General features: G+C 50.2%; 1 protein-coding gene and 1 pseudogene across 1 annotated transcript in view; both read right to left on the bottom strand.

The window, feature by feature from the left end:
- Nucleotides 1-1,242, bottom strand: part of LOC103606166 — a 12,169-nt pseudogene extending 10,927 nt beyond the window's left edge.
- Nucleotides 1,243-14,898: 13,656 nt separating this feature from the next.
- Nucleotides 14,899-15,578, bottom strand: part of LOC103606159 (protein FAM43B-like) — a 1,475-nt gene continuing 795 nt past the window's right edge. The window contains exon 2 of the mRNA XM_008590759.1: nucleotides 14,899-14,973. Within this exon, the coding sequence (XP_008588981.1) occupies nucleotides 14,899-14,973 (75 nt within the window). The remainder of the gene's footprint in view (nucleotides 14,974-15,578) is intronic.

The raw sequence follows: 15,578 nt of genomic DNA, 5'->3' as shown, positions 1-15,578 counted from the left end.
TCCGGCGACGGGACCTCACCCCCCTGTGCTACACCTGCGCCTCGCTCAGCCAGTGAGCGGGAACCGGTCTGTATGTGGGATCCGAACCCTCGGCGGGAGCGCCGCCGCGCTTCCCAAGCGGCGCACTATCCAGTGCGCCACCAGGCCGGCCCCCCGGTTGGTCTTTTTTAACCACATCCCACCCAGATAGGGCAGATGCAGCCCCTACTGGGCCCCAGGACTGCTGAGGGATGGAGGGCATGAGCTGGGGAGGTGAGCCACTCACGTGGCCAGGTGTTGGCTTTGAGCATAGTGCAGACTGGTGGGGACAGGACTCCTACCTCCGGATCCCTGTTCCCTCCCCCAGTCTACTACCCTCCAGGTTCCACACCACACTTCTTTCAAATGTCCCTTCACAGGCTGTGGCTCCCAAACCGTCAGTGGCCTGGTCACCCTTCTCCAGAGCCCACTTCCTGGTCCTCAGGCACTGAGCCCCTCGCTGCCTCAGGGCCTTTGCACTTGCTGTTCTCTGAGCCTGGGATGCTCTTGTCTGAGACACTTCATCGCCTCAAATGTCAGTTCCCCAGGAGGCCACCCAGGCCAGATCAGGGCCTCTTGTGAGATGTTCTCTGACACTCAAGTGTTTCTCCTTCAAGGCCAAATCATCACGGGACTCTAATTACAAAGGAAGTAGGTGACAAGTCATTCAGTGTTGGCTTCCAAAGTGGCCTCTCCAATTTCATATCGATAATCTGGATCTGGCACAGAAACTAGTACAGGGGTCCCATGTTAGGTAGGAGGACTGAGAAGGTCTCTCTGAGCAGGTGATTGCAAGCTGAGGCCAAAAGGAGGTGGTGTCCCATGCCACTGTTCTCCCTGGGGCCCCACACAGCACCTGCCTTTCTAGTGTTCCATAAACCACTGAGAGAATGGCTCCGTCCCGCTCAGTGCACCTTCAGCCTCCACCTTTCTCAGCTGCTCACAGCACAAGGCTCTCTCCCCATCTGTTTCCTATTTCCTTTTCTTTCTTTAAAGTGTTTCTGTCAAGGCTGTGATCCCCAGCAAGACACTGAGATTGCTCTCACTAAGGTCACCAGTGGCCTCTGTCTTGCCAAAGTGAATGGTCACTCCTCTGACATCATCGTAGTTGACTTTGCAGATTATTCGGTGCGTTGCTTCCCTCTTTCTTGTTTCATTTTCTGTACTTGGCTTCTCGGCTGCCACGTTCTCCTGGTTGTCCACTTCATTGTCTGCCTTCTCCATCCTTGGCCCCTTTCTTCACTGCTAGCCACCAAACATGGGAGCACCATGCGGCTCAGCTCGGGGGTCTCTTGGCTTCTGTCGATACCATCTCTCCCAGGAGACCTCATCCAGAATTCTGGTTTCAAATGCCATTTTAGAATCATTGCTCCCAAACTTACGTTCCTCGTTCTTGGAAAGTCTTGCATATCCAACTACCTGCTCGGCCTCTCCAATTCAATGTCATTAGCATCTTAATGCAAGTAGGTCTAAACAGAATGTCTGCTTCTCTCCTCACCCAACCCCCAACCTGCCCCCACCCCCGCCTCAGTCTCTACTTCTGTTAAAGGTATCACCAGCCACCCAGTTACTAGGGCCAGAAACCTAGAAGTGACCCTCGATGCCTCGCTTTCCCTCAACCCCAAAGCCAATCCCTCAGCATGTCCTGGTGCTCCCTTCAAAATATCTTTCGAATCCAGCCACTTCTCACCGCTTTCTCTCTTGGAGCTCTAGTCCAAGGCACCACCGATTTTCACCTGGACCTTTGCAGAGGCTGTCTGCTTCCTCTCTTACTGTCTTGTCCACTGTGGCCTTCCACTTCCCAACTTCATCCTTTAAAGAGTAGTCTGAGTGAGCCTTCTGAAACACAAACATCTTAGAGGCTTTCTTCTACCTAGAAAGAACCTAAAGTATTCACCACGGCCTGCATGGCACTGCAAGATCTGGCCCTGACTCCTTTTCTGAGCCCATCTCCTGTCAGTCTCCCACCACCCACCAGGCATATCTAGCTCTCAAGTGGTTTTGAACATACCAAGGTTGTTCTCACTGTAGAGCCTTTGCATGGTCTGTTCTTTCTTCCTGTAGTCTTCAGGTGGCACCTCCTCTGAGAGACCTTCCCTGACAGCATGACACCCTTCCTCCCACCCCATTCCTCTCTCCCATTGCCCTGCTTGATTTTCTTCAGAACACTTTTCGCTACCTGACATTAGTAATGGGTTTACTGTCTGTCTGTCTGTCTCTAATGACAGATGGATGTCTATCTTGTATCCTGCTGTGTCCTGGGCACTGAGACCAGTGCCTGGCACACAGAAGAGGTTCAAAAAACATAGGCAGATGGAAGGGAGGGAGGAAGCCCCCAAAGTACAATTTGGGGTAAACTCTGGGGCCCCAAAAGAGACAAGAGTCCACAGTATAGTTGCCAATCTTGGTTACTTAACCTTAAATAACTCCCTGTTGGGGTCACTCAGGCTCTGTCTGGAATTTCTTTCTTTCTCTATTCAAGAGAAGCTAGGCTAAAGTCCACCCATGGCAACCCTTAACCTCCTGGTCCACAGCCACCATGAGCAGATTTAAGGTGGCCTCACAGAATTCTCCAGTATCAATTCATTTTGTATTTGGGTAACTAAAGAGGCCACCAGGGAGGGTTTCCAAAATAAACTTGGCTCCAAATAATATGATGATAATAATAACTACATTTTATTGTGCCATTATTTTGTGTCATACAAGATTTTAAATGCTTTCTATGCATTTTCTCATTCAATCCTCAGAAATACCCCTTGAGGTTGTTGTATCATTTTTCTGTTGCTGCATAACAAGCCACCTTCAAGCTTAGTGGCTTAAAAGAAGAATCATTTTATTTGTTCACAAATGTGTAGGCAAGCAATTTGGATTGGGCTCAGCTGGATGGTTCTTCTGCTGGTCTTACCTGGGGTCACTCTTGTGCAGTCATCCGGCAGCATGACTGGGGCTTAGATGGCCCCACTCACGTGTCTGGTGGTTGGCGCTGACTGTCGGCTATGTCTTGTATCTCCAGCAGGCCAGTCTGAGCTTCTTTCGCATGATGGCAGAGTTCCATCTGGCCTGGATGTGCAGTGTTTTTCAAGCCTTTGGTTGAATCACCTTCGCTGATGTCATACTACAAAAGGAAGTCACACAGCCAAGCCCAGAGTCAATGTGGGAGGGGGCTACACATGGGAGTGGACACAGGGAGAAACAGTCCATCAATGCCATTACCAAGTAATCTACCACAGAGGTCAGTACCTTAATGTCCATGTTTTACAGGTGGGGAAAGTAAAGATCAGAGAGGGAAAGAAACATGCTCCCTGACACAGAGCTAGTAAGAAGCAGAATGGAATATAAATCCTTGGCTCATGGGCCTCTATCTCTACTGCCTTCAAAGGCAATTAAATTCCCACCTTGAGGAACCAAGTCCCCACCTCATGAAATGTAAGTCTGTCTATCACAAGGCTCCCAGCTGCACTTCTATTGCAGTCAGCTGAAATTATATTTGCTCAAATGACTTAACCTCTTTGTTCCTCAGCCTCCTCATCTGTAAAGTGGGTTTTGTGATAATGCTCTTATTCTTACCATTTTCTTTATTGTCTATTCTTGCCTTACTAGAATGCAAGCTCTTTAAGGGGTGGGATTTTTGTCTTCTTTGTTCACTGCTGTGTCCCCAGTGCCTTGAACAGTTCCTGGAATATACTAGATGCTTAATAAATATTTGTTGAATGAATAAATGAATAAATGGAGGATTTGAAATAGTACAGGTGGGAGAAGGTGAGAAAAGAATAGAGCTGTGGCCTTGAGAAATCTTTTTTACAAAACCCTAAAAGCCCCTGGCTTTTCTTTTCTGCCTGAAATAATTTACACTCTAACCTCCTGGTCTTCAAACGCCTTGGCAAAATCCTCTACCCCTCATCAAAATTCAATCAGTGGCTGGGTGTTTAGCTCATTTGGTTAAAGTGTGGTGATGTAACACCAAGGTCAAGGGTTCAGATCCCCTTACTGGCCAGCTGCAAAAACAAAACAAAACAACCCCCTCCAAAAAAACCATCAAAAAACAACAACCACAAAAACCCCACCAAAATAAAGTATAATCAGATGGGAGCAAGAGGGTCACCTCTCTGTGCAGTCTTCAGGGATCCAGACTCCTTCCATCTTGTGGCTCTGTCTTCCTCTAGGTCCTCAGTGTCCTTTCTATCCAGCTGGCAGAGGGGGATAGAGGGAAAAGGCTTGCTCAGGGGGTGGGGTGTGTGTGTGCAGGGGTGGGGAATGTTTATGGGCCAGGCCTGAAAGAGGCTCACATCCAGTTGGCTAGAACTTAGTCACATGTCTACACCTAGCTGCAAGGGAGGCTGAGAAATGTGTTGCTCTGGCTCTGGAAAAAGAGGTGATGGGTTTTGTGAGCATCTAACCAGGCTCTACCACGACTGCCATTTCTGGCCCAGAGATTTGTTAGCTTTGGAATTTTCCATCTCATGGGGCCAGCAGATGGGAGAGGCACCTGCATTTCTTACACTGCTCTACTTTCTACCCACCCCTCCCAGCATGTGTTGCTTTCTAATATAATTTACTTATTTATTAAGCCTGTTGTTTATTGCTGTCTCTCCCCACCAGGAGGTGGGCTCTACCAGGGCAAAGATCTTTGTTTTGTTTGGCACTGTCTCCTCAGCACCAGGGACAGTGCCTGGCATGTATTAGGCTCTCAAAAGATATTTATCAAAAGAAAGTTGAGTAAATGAGGGTGTGGACCCCTGGCCTGCAGCTCAATCTCCAGAACACATTAGACCCTAGATATATGGTCAGTCTCTCTTCTGCCTTCTGGGAAAGCTGTGGGGGGTCCACGATTCCAACTGGTGAGGAAGGGAGTAGCTGGGCATGGCTAAGAAAGAATACGAGCACCAGCATTCCCAGGGCCACACTCGGTAAGCCTTTGCCTTGTGATGGCTGCCCGCCTTCTCCCAACCCTTTGCCACCAGGATGCGGGACCCCTGACTCCATCCCAGCTGAGAGATTTGCTCTGGATAAGAGGCCACATCATTTACACCCTGTGCTATCTTCATCTGTGGGACAGTCTATCTCAGTCCCCTTTTCCACCTAAGGCCTGAGGTTGTCCCCCCACCCCAAAAACAGAAGGGAATCTGGTTCCTTTTTTCCAATTTTGATGATCCAGTGGCAGCTTCACAGTGTCCAAGCTTTAGAGCCATACAATTTCTGCATCATTCCTGTCCCTTATTTTCAAAAGGAGAAGACAAAGCCCAGAGAGGTAAAAGAACATGACCAAGGTTGCCCAGTGTACTGGTGATCGGGACCCCTGGCCAATGCCCCATGTCACACTTCCAAAAGAGAAGGTTTCTAGGTCCCCTCCCCACACATCCCCCTCCTTGGGCAAGGCATCAGGGATGCCCGTGGGCAGGAGAAGGGGCAGCCAGGCACTGGGAGAGGAGAAGATGTGGCTTGGAGCAGGGAGGGGAGGGGAGGAGAAACCACTCTGAGCTCCAGCTAGAATCACACCTATGGGGGTTGGGGACAAGCAGACAGAGGTGGCAGCCTGAGGGTGTCTGGGAGAGACAGCTGTGGTCCTGAGAGCGGCTGTGATCCTGGCTTTGAGGGTGAAGAAAGAACATCATCCTGACTCATCACACCTGCAGCCTTTTAATCCTTGCTGGAGCCCTGTCCCTTCCCCAGCCTCCATGGAAGCCAGCTGCCAGCGCTCTTGCCAGGAGTCGGGGCCACCTGCCTCTGAAGCCCTGATGCAGCAAAGACAGCGCTTGCCATGGAGGAAGTATCGCTGGGCTAGCAATTGGGAGATTCAGGCTGTATCCATTCAAATCTTTACTAAACAACTATTATGTGCTGAGCACTGTCCTGAGAATGCAAGGTTTCCACGTCACGGAGCTTCTACTCTAATGGGGGAGACTGCTGGTGACCAGGGAAACCAATACATGATCAAGATCATGTTGGATGATAAGTGCTGTGAAGACAGCAAACAGGTAATGGGATAGACAGTGGCTGGATGGGAATATGACTTTGAGTTGGGAGGAGGGTGGAAGCAAGGAGGGCTTCTCTGAGGAGGTGACGTTTGGGCTGAGATCTGTGTGAAAGAAGGAGCAGCCATGCAAAATCTGAGGGAATGTGGTCCCCGCAGAGGAAAGGGCAATTGCAAAGGCCCTGAGGTGAAAATGAGCTTGGGATGTTTGGGGCTTTGCCGTTAACCACTTGTAGGATTTGAGTACATCCCATCTCTTCCTTTATCCCTAAATTATGGATATCTGTGAGTTTGAATAAACCTTTCTCGGACCTATTTGTATTTTTTTTTAAAGCAGCTTCTGTACGGGGGACAGGGCATTGATCAGGCGTCAGAGAAATAAATTCTGGCCCCAGCTTTTCCAGTAGCAAGTTGGGTGAACTTGGACAAGTCCCTTTTCTCATCTGTAAACCAAAGGACTGGAACAAGTTCTAAGGCCCCTTCCGGCTGAGACACCCTGGTACCAGGAATTTGTGTGAACTCTTCTTGATCCTATTTATTTTCAGCCCACATGTTGATATGCTCTGCGTATATCTGCTTCTTGTAAGAAGTATGTGGTCTGGTGATCTGCATACAGCAGACATCTGTTAGACACTTTTAAAAACAAGAAACAACCTGAACATACATTAACAGGGGATAGTCGAATACGTTGTGCAGCTATTAAAAGAACAGGTTAGACTAAATCCACTGAGCTGGAAGGACGTGCTTGATGTGAGAACAAAGCTAGTTGCAGAATAATGTGTTAGGAAATGACTCCATTTTTGTGAAAACCAACAACAAAATCTCTATCTATGCGTGCATGGGTTCATTCATGTTCATGAGTATGGAGAAAAGGAGGGGAGGATAAGCCCCAGGCTGCAACATTAGCTACCTAGGAGAATGTGTGTGCTGAGGGCATGGGGAAGGGGGGATGGAGAGAGGCTGCAGGAAGGGGATTCATTTTTTCTTATATATTTGCTGTTTCACTGGTTTCAAATAAAAATGTGTTGCTTTTATAATCTTGGAAGAAGAATTTAATACATCTTTAAGGAGTCAGATTGCTAGATGATAAATCCTTGTAGGCATCTACTCGGCACTGACAGCATGCCCTGCTCGCTAGGCAACGCCTAACCCCACAGTGCACTTCCAGGAGACTTCCCAGGGCCCATCCCCCCATCTGGGCCTGCATACGAGAATCGCCCTCTCCCCTTCCTGCACCTCTGCCCCCATTTCAAAGGCTGCTGAATGATCACACTCTCACACCCCCGTGGGACATGAGATCACAGGTGTGATAATGGCATGAGAAGCAGATGCCCCAGCCTGCTCTTCCCCATTCCCTCTTTAGAGCTTCAGAGGCAGCTCAGTCTGCTTCTGGGGCCTCCTAGATCATTCCTCTGACTGCAGATGGGGACGCACCCCCTACCACTCAAGTTCCATCATGGGGGTGGTGAAAGGTGGGAGACATTATTGTTGGAGCTCCATAAGCTGTTTCCTGATCATGTCGTTCTCCCCTCCAGGAAATCCCTGCCAATGTCTATTTTAAACCTCTCCTGCGGCAGCCTGTACTCATTTCCTTTGTAGTGGGATCCATCCTCCAGGTAGGAGCCCTTCAGCCTGGGATGCTATTGAGTTGTCTTACTCCAGCTTTCTTGTGTTGACCTAAATAGAAGCTGAGACCAAATACATATAGTAAGGATTTATTGAGCCAATATGATGATTGCAACCGGGAAGATACATAGATCAAGTCACCCTGAAAATGTGTTCCAAAGAGGGGCAGCAGAGCCTAGCATTTTATAATCACAAGAAGGGGGAAGGGTCAAGGAGAGTGAGAGAGAGAGAGAGAAGACAGCCTGCCTCATTACCTCAATAGGCTTTCTGTTGATAGTACATGACATCTAGATTTGGGATTGTTACTAGATGACATCCTACATGCAGGGATCTAGGGTAAGGGTAATAACTATTCTAGGTTATCTTATGGCTTTCTGGCACAATTATGGCTGCTTCTAAGTAAAATGGTCTTATAATAATGTTTTCCAGGACAGGTAGACAGGGTTACTGACTTAGATCTCCCAAGATCTCCCAAGGCACTTTAATTTAGCTGACCTGGTCAGAGCAGATTCCTTTGGTTATCATTTGTCTTAGAATCATCCTGACCCTGACTCTTGTATGGCACTCAGGACTCTTCAAAATCCTCTCGCATTCCATCCCATTTGAATGGCCCCTCAGAATAATCCTCGAGGCAGGATTGGCTGGCAGTATTCCCTCCTTATTATGGAGAAAATGGAGACTCAGAGCAGTTGATTGCCTCCGACCCAGAATGAGTAAAAGGCAGTCCCGGGCCTTTGACTTCAACACCAGCCTGCTCAGCTCATGCTCCACAGTCAGAAATGCCCCTCCCCACTGGTGGTCCCCCAGGAGACTGGCTTCGTAGGCTACACTGACACCATGTAAGTTCACTCACCAGCTGCAGCTGAGTGGATTAGGATGATCACCCAGAGGCCAGGCTGTGACCACCGGGTGACCACCAAACAGCCTCATGGTCCAGCACTTAAAGTTCAGGGACTTTAGTTGGGCTGAGCTGAAGAGGTGTGTGGAGTTGGCACCAGAGCCACATGCCAATCAAAGGCACTGGGGGACATGTGCTATGAACAGGGAAGGAAGCCGGTCCCTAGAGAGGAGACTGGGGAAGCATGTAAGGGACGGCCAGGATGGAAGACTGGGTGGTCCCAGAGACAGAAAGGGCCTGAAACTTTTGAATCCCATTAGCTGGATGGATGTCCTACAATCAGGCACTGTGATGGACCCTGAAGCCTTTCAGTGATCTTCCTTTTCCAGAACTGGGGACTGGCCCAGTTATGGCAGGGCCAGTGCTCCCCCAGACGCAGGGGACAGAAAGCCCAATTCACACAGGCCTAAGCAAAAAATACAACTTATTGGCTCACGGAACTGAAAACTCCAGAGGAAGAACTGACTGGGTTCTGTGGGATCCAGGGGCTTGAGCCATGTGTGGGTCTTGGTCTCACTTTGTCTCCCATTCTGCTTCTCACTGTGCTGGCCTCCTTCTCAGGCTCTCTCACCTCATGGTGGCAAAAAGGCTGCCAGCAGCACCAGCCCTACCCCCCACCATCTCAGCAACTCCAGCAGAAAGTGAGTGTCTCTTCTTCCGATAGTTTCAACAAAAATCCCCAAATTAAGTGTGTGTTAGTCTGTTTTCTGTCACCAATAAATGGGTATCTGAAACTGGGTAATGTATAAAGAAATGGAATTTATTTCTTACAGTTCTGGAGGCTGGGAAGTCCAAGGTCCAGGGGGGCATATTTGGTGAGGGCCTTCTTTTTGGTGGGAACTTTACAGAGTCATCACATGGCAAGAATGGCAGGAGCACTTTAACGTGCTCACTTGCTGTCCTTATAAAGCTATGAGTGTTGCTGCTGTGACAACCCACTAAACCATTAGCCCATTAATCCATGAATGGATCAATGCATTCACGAGGGCATAGTTCTTACAATCCAATCACCTTTTAAAGGCCCCACCTTTCAAATACCATAGTCTGATTTTCTACCCTCTTAACACTGTTACAATGGGAATCAAGCTCCAGTGAGTTTTTGGGGGGACATTCAATCAACAGCAAAGTCCCACCAGTTCTGATCGTGTCACATGTCCTTCCTGGAACCAATCTCCGTGGCTACGGAGATGGGATATTCTGATTGGTCAGGTCTGGATCACATGTCCTCCTCTGGAGCCCAGAGCTTCACTAGATCCCGGAGACTGAGAGTGGGGAATGGGTGGTTTCATCAGAAACGTCAGGGTAGTGGGTTCCAGGGAGAGTGTGTTAGTCAGCGTAAGCTTTGTGCTGCAATAAACAACCCCAGCATGTCATGACCTAACACAATGAAACTATTTCTGCTCCCACTGGGGGCAAGGGCAGGACTCTACTTCACGTAATCATTCAGGGACCCAGGCTGGTGCAGGCTCTGTCATCTTCAACGTGTAGCTCCAAGGACACCCTAGGTGATGAGATCTAGCACGCAGGCAGGAAAATAAAGTTAAGGTCATGTTTTTTATGATCCAGGCCTGAGAGTGGCACACATCAATTCTGTTGGACAGAGCTCAATCACATGACCACACTAAATAGAGGGGAGACTGGAGATAGAGTGTCGTGTGTGCCCAGGAGGAAGACGAAGCCGTCTGCATTATAAGGGAGGAATAGATGGATGCTGTGCAGACAAAAACAACCGTCCACCTAAGCTTTCCAGAACAGCCCAACTCCTTCGGTCTTTTTTGTCAAGAGTTCCCAGCTTGCAGCAAAATGGGCCTGATCGTCCCAGCTAAGGTCTCCCTTACAATGGCCTGGACTCCAGCTTCCTCTGGTTCTTGCCCATCCAACCTTCTTCCACCTGTGAAGGGGCAGTTCAGTGACTGTGATCAGCTCACAAACCATACGTGCTCTGAGGACAGGCAGGAGTGGAGCAAAGGGTGAGAGAGGACAGTTCTGGCTCAGAGACTTGCTCTGCATGCTGCCCCCTCAGTCCTTTTTACCTTTAGCTCAGCTGGCAGCATCTTCCTCTCTTCTTTAACCTGTGGTTAAGGACAAACAGGGACGAGGAAGGGAAGCTGAGCCATTGCTCACAAAGGAATGGCGTCCCAGTTATCTGCAGGCCTTCGCTGGGAAGGTTTGTGTGTACACTCTGCCAGCAGCTACTCCTTCACTCAATCTTTCATTCACTCACCTCTGAGTGTTTACTGTGTATCGGACACTGTGCTCCGTGATAAGGTGAAAAAGAACAAGTATAGCTGTTGGATCTGACCTGTGTTAAGGTGATCGGCTTATGTAGGTTGAACAAATAGAGACATGTTAATATGGCAAGTCTGTAGTTGAATCTTCTACCATGGTTTAGAAATAAATGAGACTTTAGGTGGGTAGCCACCCAAGGGCATGAACAGACAACGTATTTAGTGTCTCAAAGACCAGGCACCTGATCTCCTCATTCCAGATTTGCCCATCAGGAGAGCTCCAGGCAAAATGATAATAATAAACAGACGAGCAGCAGCTACCACTTACTGCATGCACTGGACACTGTACTAAACAAATTATCCAAATTTACACCATTCTCCCAACACCCATATAAGATGTAGACTCACCTATCCCTATTTTTACAGATGGAGAACCTGTAAAAATACAGGTTTTTGGACGTGCATGAAGTTATACAGCCATCAAGTGGCAGTGCTGGGACTGGCATTCAAGTCTGTCTGATGCCAAAGTCCATGTCCGACTGTCTGTGTGTTAGAGACTGCATCTGTCCAGATGATCCTCCCACCCCCCACCAAGAGGCTGCAAATCCCAGCTGGTGTGTCTGCAGGGTGGCTGGTCACCACCCGGCCAGGAGCTGCTCTGTATTTTGGGTATTAGCTCTGAGTTGAGGGCTGAATGAGCCTGGAGAGTGAGAGGACCCAGTTCTGGGGCTTTAGCACTTGGGGCAGACCCTGGGGTCAGAGGCTTCAGTTTCCTCCCCTGGTCTCATCTCTTTGACTGCTGGTCTTCTCCCCAAGAATAGCCACCCATCTGAAAAGAGCGTCTGAGGACAGCTCTCCCTCAGCATCTCCAGGCAGAAGCTTGGCAGAGGGAACGCTTCTCCACCCACTTGGTTTCCTGTCCCATGATGGCCCCTCCATCTGGCTCATTCATTCCTGTATTCATTCAACAAATTATTACTGAGCATCAACTCTCTGCCTTGCCATGGACAAGCACTGTGGAAGGAGGTAGAGAAATGAAAATGGATCAATACGAGAGATAAGACATTAACATGAGAAGAGTAATCCAAGGCAGAACAGGATTGAAGACCATGAGAAAAGCACAAACCAAGTCCTGTGTGAGTCTGAGAAGAGAGATCACCCCCAGATTTGGCAGGAGTGGAGGAAGGGTGTGCGTAAGGAAAAGTTTTGAAGAGGTGAAATTGGAGCTGGGCCTGGAAGAAAGGGTAGGATTTGAAAATGTGTAGCCAAAGGGAAAAGCATTCCGGGTAGCAGGAACAGCATAAGGCAAGGCCTGAGCTGGGAACGCATGGCTAAGTCTGGGGAACAGGGAGCAGTTCTGCATGGTAGGGTTGCCGTGTGGAAGATGAGCAGCGGGGAGCCAGGATGGCATTGGCAGTGGCTTTATTTTGTGTGCTGTGGCCCATGTCACATTAGTCACAGCCTAGCGCCTCTGGAGTGGGAGCAGGAGAGATGAGGCTAGGCCCCAGAGGTCCCAGGAAGAGTCTTGACCCCTGAGTTGCAGGCCTCAGTGGGGGCGCACTTCCCGCATGGTTTGGCTGCCTGTTGTTCTTGAAAAGCCCTTCACGGCCATGTCTAAGCATCCCTTACACGCCCAACAACACTTCTAAGACCCAGTCAGCCCAACAGGCCTTAGAGCATCAGGGCTGGAAGGGAGGTTTAGTGAGCATTTCATCCAGTGATATAAACTTAATAACAAACTGTAGAATCCCATTATTCAAATAGGATCACAGAAATCCCAAACAGAAAATACACACTGCTCTAGGTAAAGCAGGGTGGGGTCCTCTCCACTCCATCTCCCCATCACCTCCACAGCAGCTCTTGGGGCACCCCTGGAAAATCTAGGGCTCGAGGAACCTGGTTTGAAAACCACCAGTCCACCCCCCTCCCATTCTCATTTTACAGGTAAAGAATCTGAAGCCAGATGAGACACAGGGCACCAGAATGCCTGACCACTGGTTCTGGGCTCTTTTCTTTTGTGCCTAAGATCAGAAGTACGTTCATAGATGGAGGTGGGTGTGGTTCTCCAGGACATGCCCCCCCCCCCCAGGTAGCAATGTCCCCTGAGCCTGGTGGCTGGAGCAGCCCCAAACACCTGACTCTGCACCTGGTGGTGGCTGGAGCTGTGCTGGTTTGCCTGTGGCTTGTCTTACCCTCAACTCATCAAACGCATTGAAAATGAAGATGTGGCCAGTGAAACAACTTACAACCACTGTCACCAGGGAGAGAGGAGTTGGGGTGCATGGGGGAAGGCACACTAAAGTCCTAAAGAGAGGGGCTCTATAGGTAAAATGGTTGTCCTTCACATGTGCTGGGCATTTTATTATTTACCAAAGCATTTCTACAGACATGATTCTACTTAATTCTTACAACTAGCCTTTGAGGTTGTAAGAGGAGCTATTATCCCCATTTTACCACTGTTAAAGGTTGAGGCTCAGGGAGGCCAAGTGAGTGACCTGATGTCACACAGCTGGGAAGGAGGCAAAGAGGCCTCTCACCCAGGCCTTCTAATTCCAGGTCTAGAGAGCAGAGCGTGAGTGAGGAAGGAGGGGGCTGTGTGTGGGGGGGAGGCTGCTGGAGGAGAAAAGTGGAGAAACAGGGGCTGAGGCTCGAGCAGGCCTGTGAATTACTACGTAGTAAGTGCTCCTTTAATTATATTCATCTCACTTGAGAATGTAAGAGCCTCAAGAGAGGGTCTCCTGGACCCCCAATGACTAGTACAGTGCCTGCGGCAAGGCAATTGCTAAGTATCTGCCATGTGAATCTGCTTTTGACCCTGTTTCTGGGTGAGGTTGCCTCAGCCAACTCCAGGGGCTCTGCAGCATGTCGTCCTCTCCCAGGTCTGCCACCTTCCCATTTCCTCTTCTCCTTCTGCAAATGGGGAGAAACACCCACAAAAGCCCTGGCAGTGTGAAAGACAGAAACAATGAACATGCAGGGCACCCTAGCCCGGTGGGTCCTTGTCACCGCCGACATGCGGAGTCAAGCCCAGCTATCCCCTCTGAAGCCCTCTGACCCTGCATGGGTTCTGCCAGGGTGAAGTGGCAGGGGTGCTCTCTTTCCTGGCAGCTCTAGGAAACAGCCGTTCTGATGGCTGGCGGTGGCAGAGGCCACTTGTTTGGGCTCCAGGCAACTGTGGGATGAGTGCCCAGCTCGGTACAGGAATAAAGAAGATATCGGAGCTCAAGACTCACGCTGTCACAAGGATCTAGACAAACGTCTCCAGCTCCTTTGAAAGAAATCAGGCTGCTTACCCTCTCCCTTATAACCTGCTCTCCTTTCATCCCAAGGGGACATACATAGGCTATACCACATGCGCAACATACTCATGAACCTTCCAAAAGAAACACGGGTTCCGTGAGAAGCCCCCAGCTCAGTGCCCCCTCCCAGACACTTGCGTCTGAGTGCCCAGGTGTACAGACATTCCGGGAGGCTGAGACAGACAGTGACACCCCTCTAGGGCTTAGCACACGTGATTTCCAGAAGAGGCATATGTTACTGTCTCCTCCCCTGACATTACAGTAACAGCTTCCTGGCAGCAACCCACACCTCCCTCCCAATCCTAGGAGCTGGCTCAAGCTGCTAAAAGGGACCACTTCCTGGGGTCTTCCTGCCCTTCGGGGGTCTGATGGTAATCTTTTCACCCCCAGCAGGGCATCACCCCAAGGCCTGGCATCAAACATAACACAGGAGTGGTAACAGGGCTGAAAAAACAGGTCCACTTTATTTACAATGATCATGTTGTGATACACAGATCTTTGGGCTTCTCGTGGCCTTATGGAGATACCTGGGCAGCGGCCCATCCCCTGGGTTGGGTTAACACACCCTCCTTCCTCATCACGCTTGAGAATCCAGCTGCTGTTGGGACCCACCTGCTCTGATGAGCCTTGACTTGGGGGCATCTCTGCTGTGTCCACTTTCTCGGTAGTCAGTGTCCCCAAGCACCTGCCAAAGTTTCTCCTTACCTCCTTTGGAGGCCTCATCTTGGTCCTGGTTGTGGGGCACCTAGTGGGGGACTACACACATGTGTCTGCAGAGACATGGGGTGGGTGAGGAATCCTGTGGGGATGCCAGGGCAGAAGCTTGGGCAGCTGCCTGGTGCAGAGCCGTTACCTGGCCTAACCTGTTGTTTGAACGTTGGTGGGAACCATCGCAGTCTCCTCCAGAGGCCGAGCAGTGAAGTCCCAGGAGTCCTGCAAGGGGTAGAGCAGCTGGGCATAGGGCCTGAGAATTCTTCCCTGTGTGTACGACAGCAGACTCGGTGCCCACCATGGGCCTGGCCTCAATTCTCCCAGGACGCCAGATTTCTCCCCTGTAAGAATGCCTCTCCAGGGTTTCTTATCAGGACGGCTGAAGGAGGAAAGGCAGGGCCACTGCCTCCACCCCGGCCAGGGTCCAAACCCACCTTCCTAGATTTCCGAAAACTTCTCCCCCCTTCACTCAAGAGGGTGTTCTGGGAGGGCGCTTTGTGGTCTTTGGGCAAAGGGACTTGGTGTAAAGCGTAGGGGGCACTTCCACAACGGAGGGCCCGTGAAACTCTGGGTGTGCGGATAAGTGAACACCCCCAATAATCAAGGGCACATCAAGGCGTCACCGTGAGCCAGGATGAGGCAGTGGGGTAGACAGCAACTGAGACCACGAGGGAAGCAAGGGCCAGGGACCGTGGGGGAGCCGAAGCAGGCAGGACCGGGGTTGGAGGCTGCGTATGGGGCTGAGAGTCCTGCGCCTCCGATCTCAGCGCGCCTGGCCCGCCCGCTCCCTGGGGCCGGCCTTCCAGCGGCCGGGCTGCGCGGGCGGC

The sequence above is a fragment of the Galeopterus variegatus genome, unplaced genomic scaffold (genome assembly GCF_000696425.1).
Source record: "Galeopterus variegatus unplaced genomic scaffold, G_variegatus-3.0.2 Scaffold142, whole genome shotgun sequence".
Lineage (NCBI taxonomy): Eukaryota > Metazoa > Chordata > Mammalia > Dermoptera > Cynocephalidae > Galeopterus > Galeopterus variegatus.
This window is presented reverse-complemented; position numbering and strand designations above follow the sequence as displayed.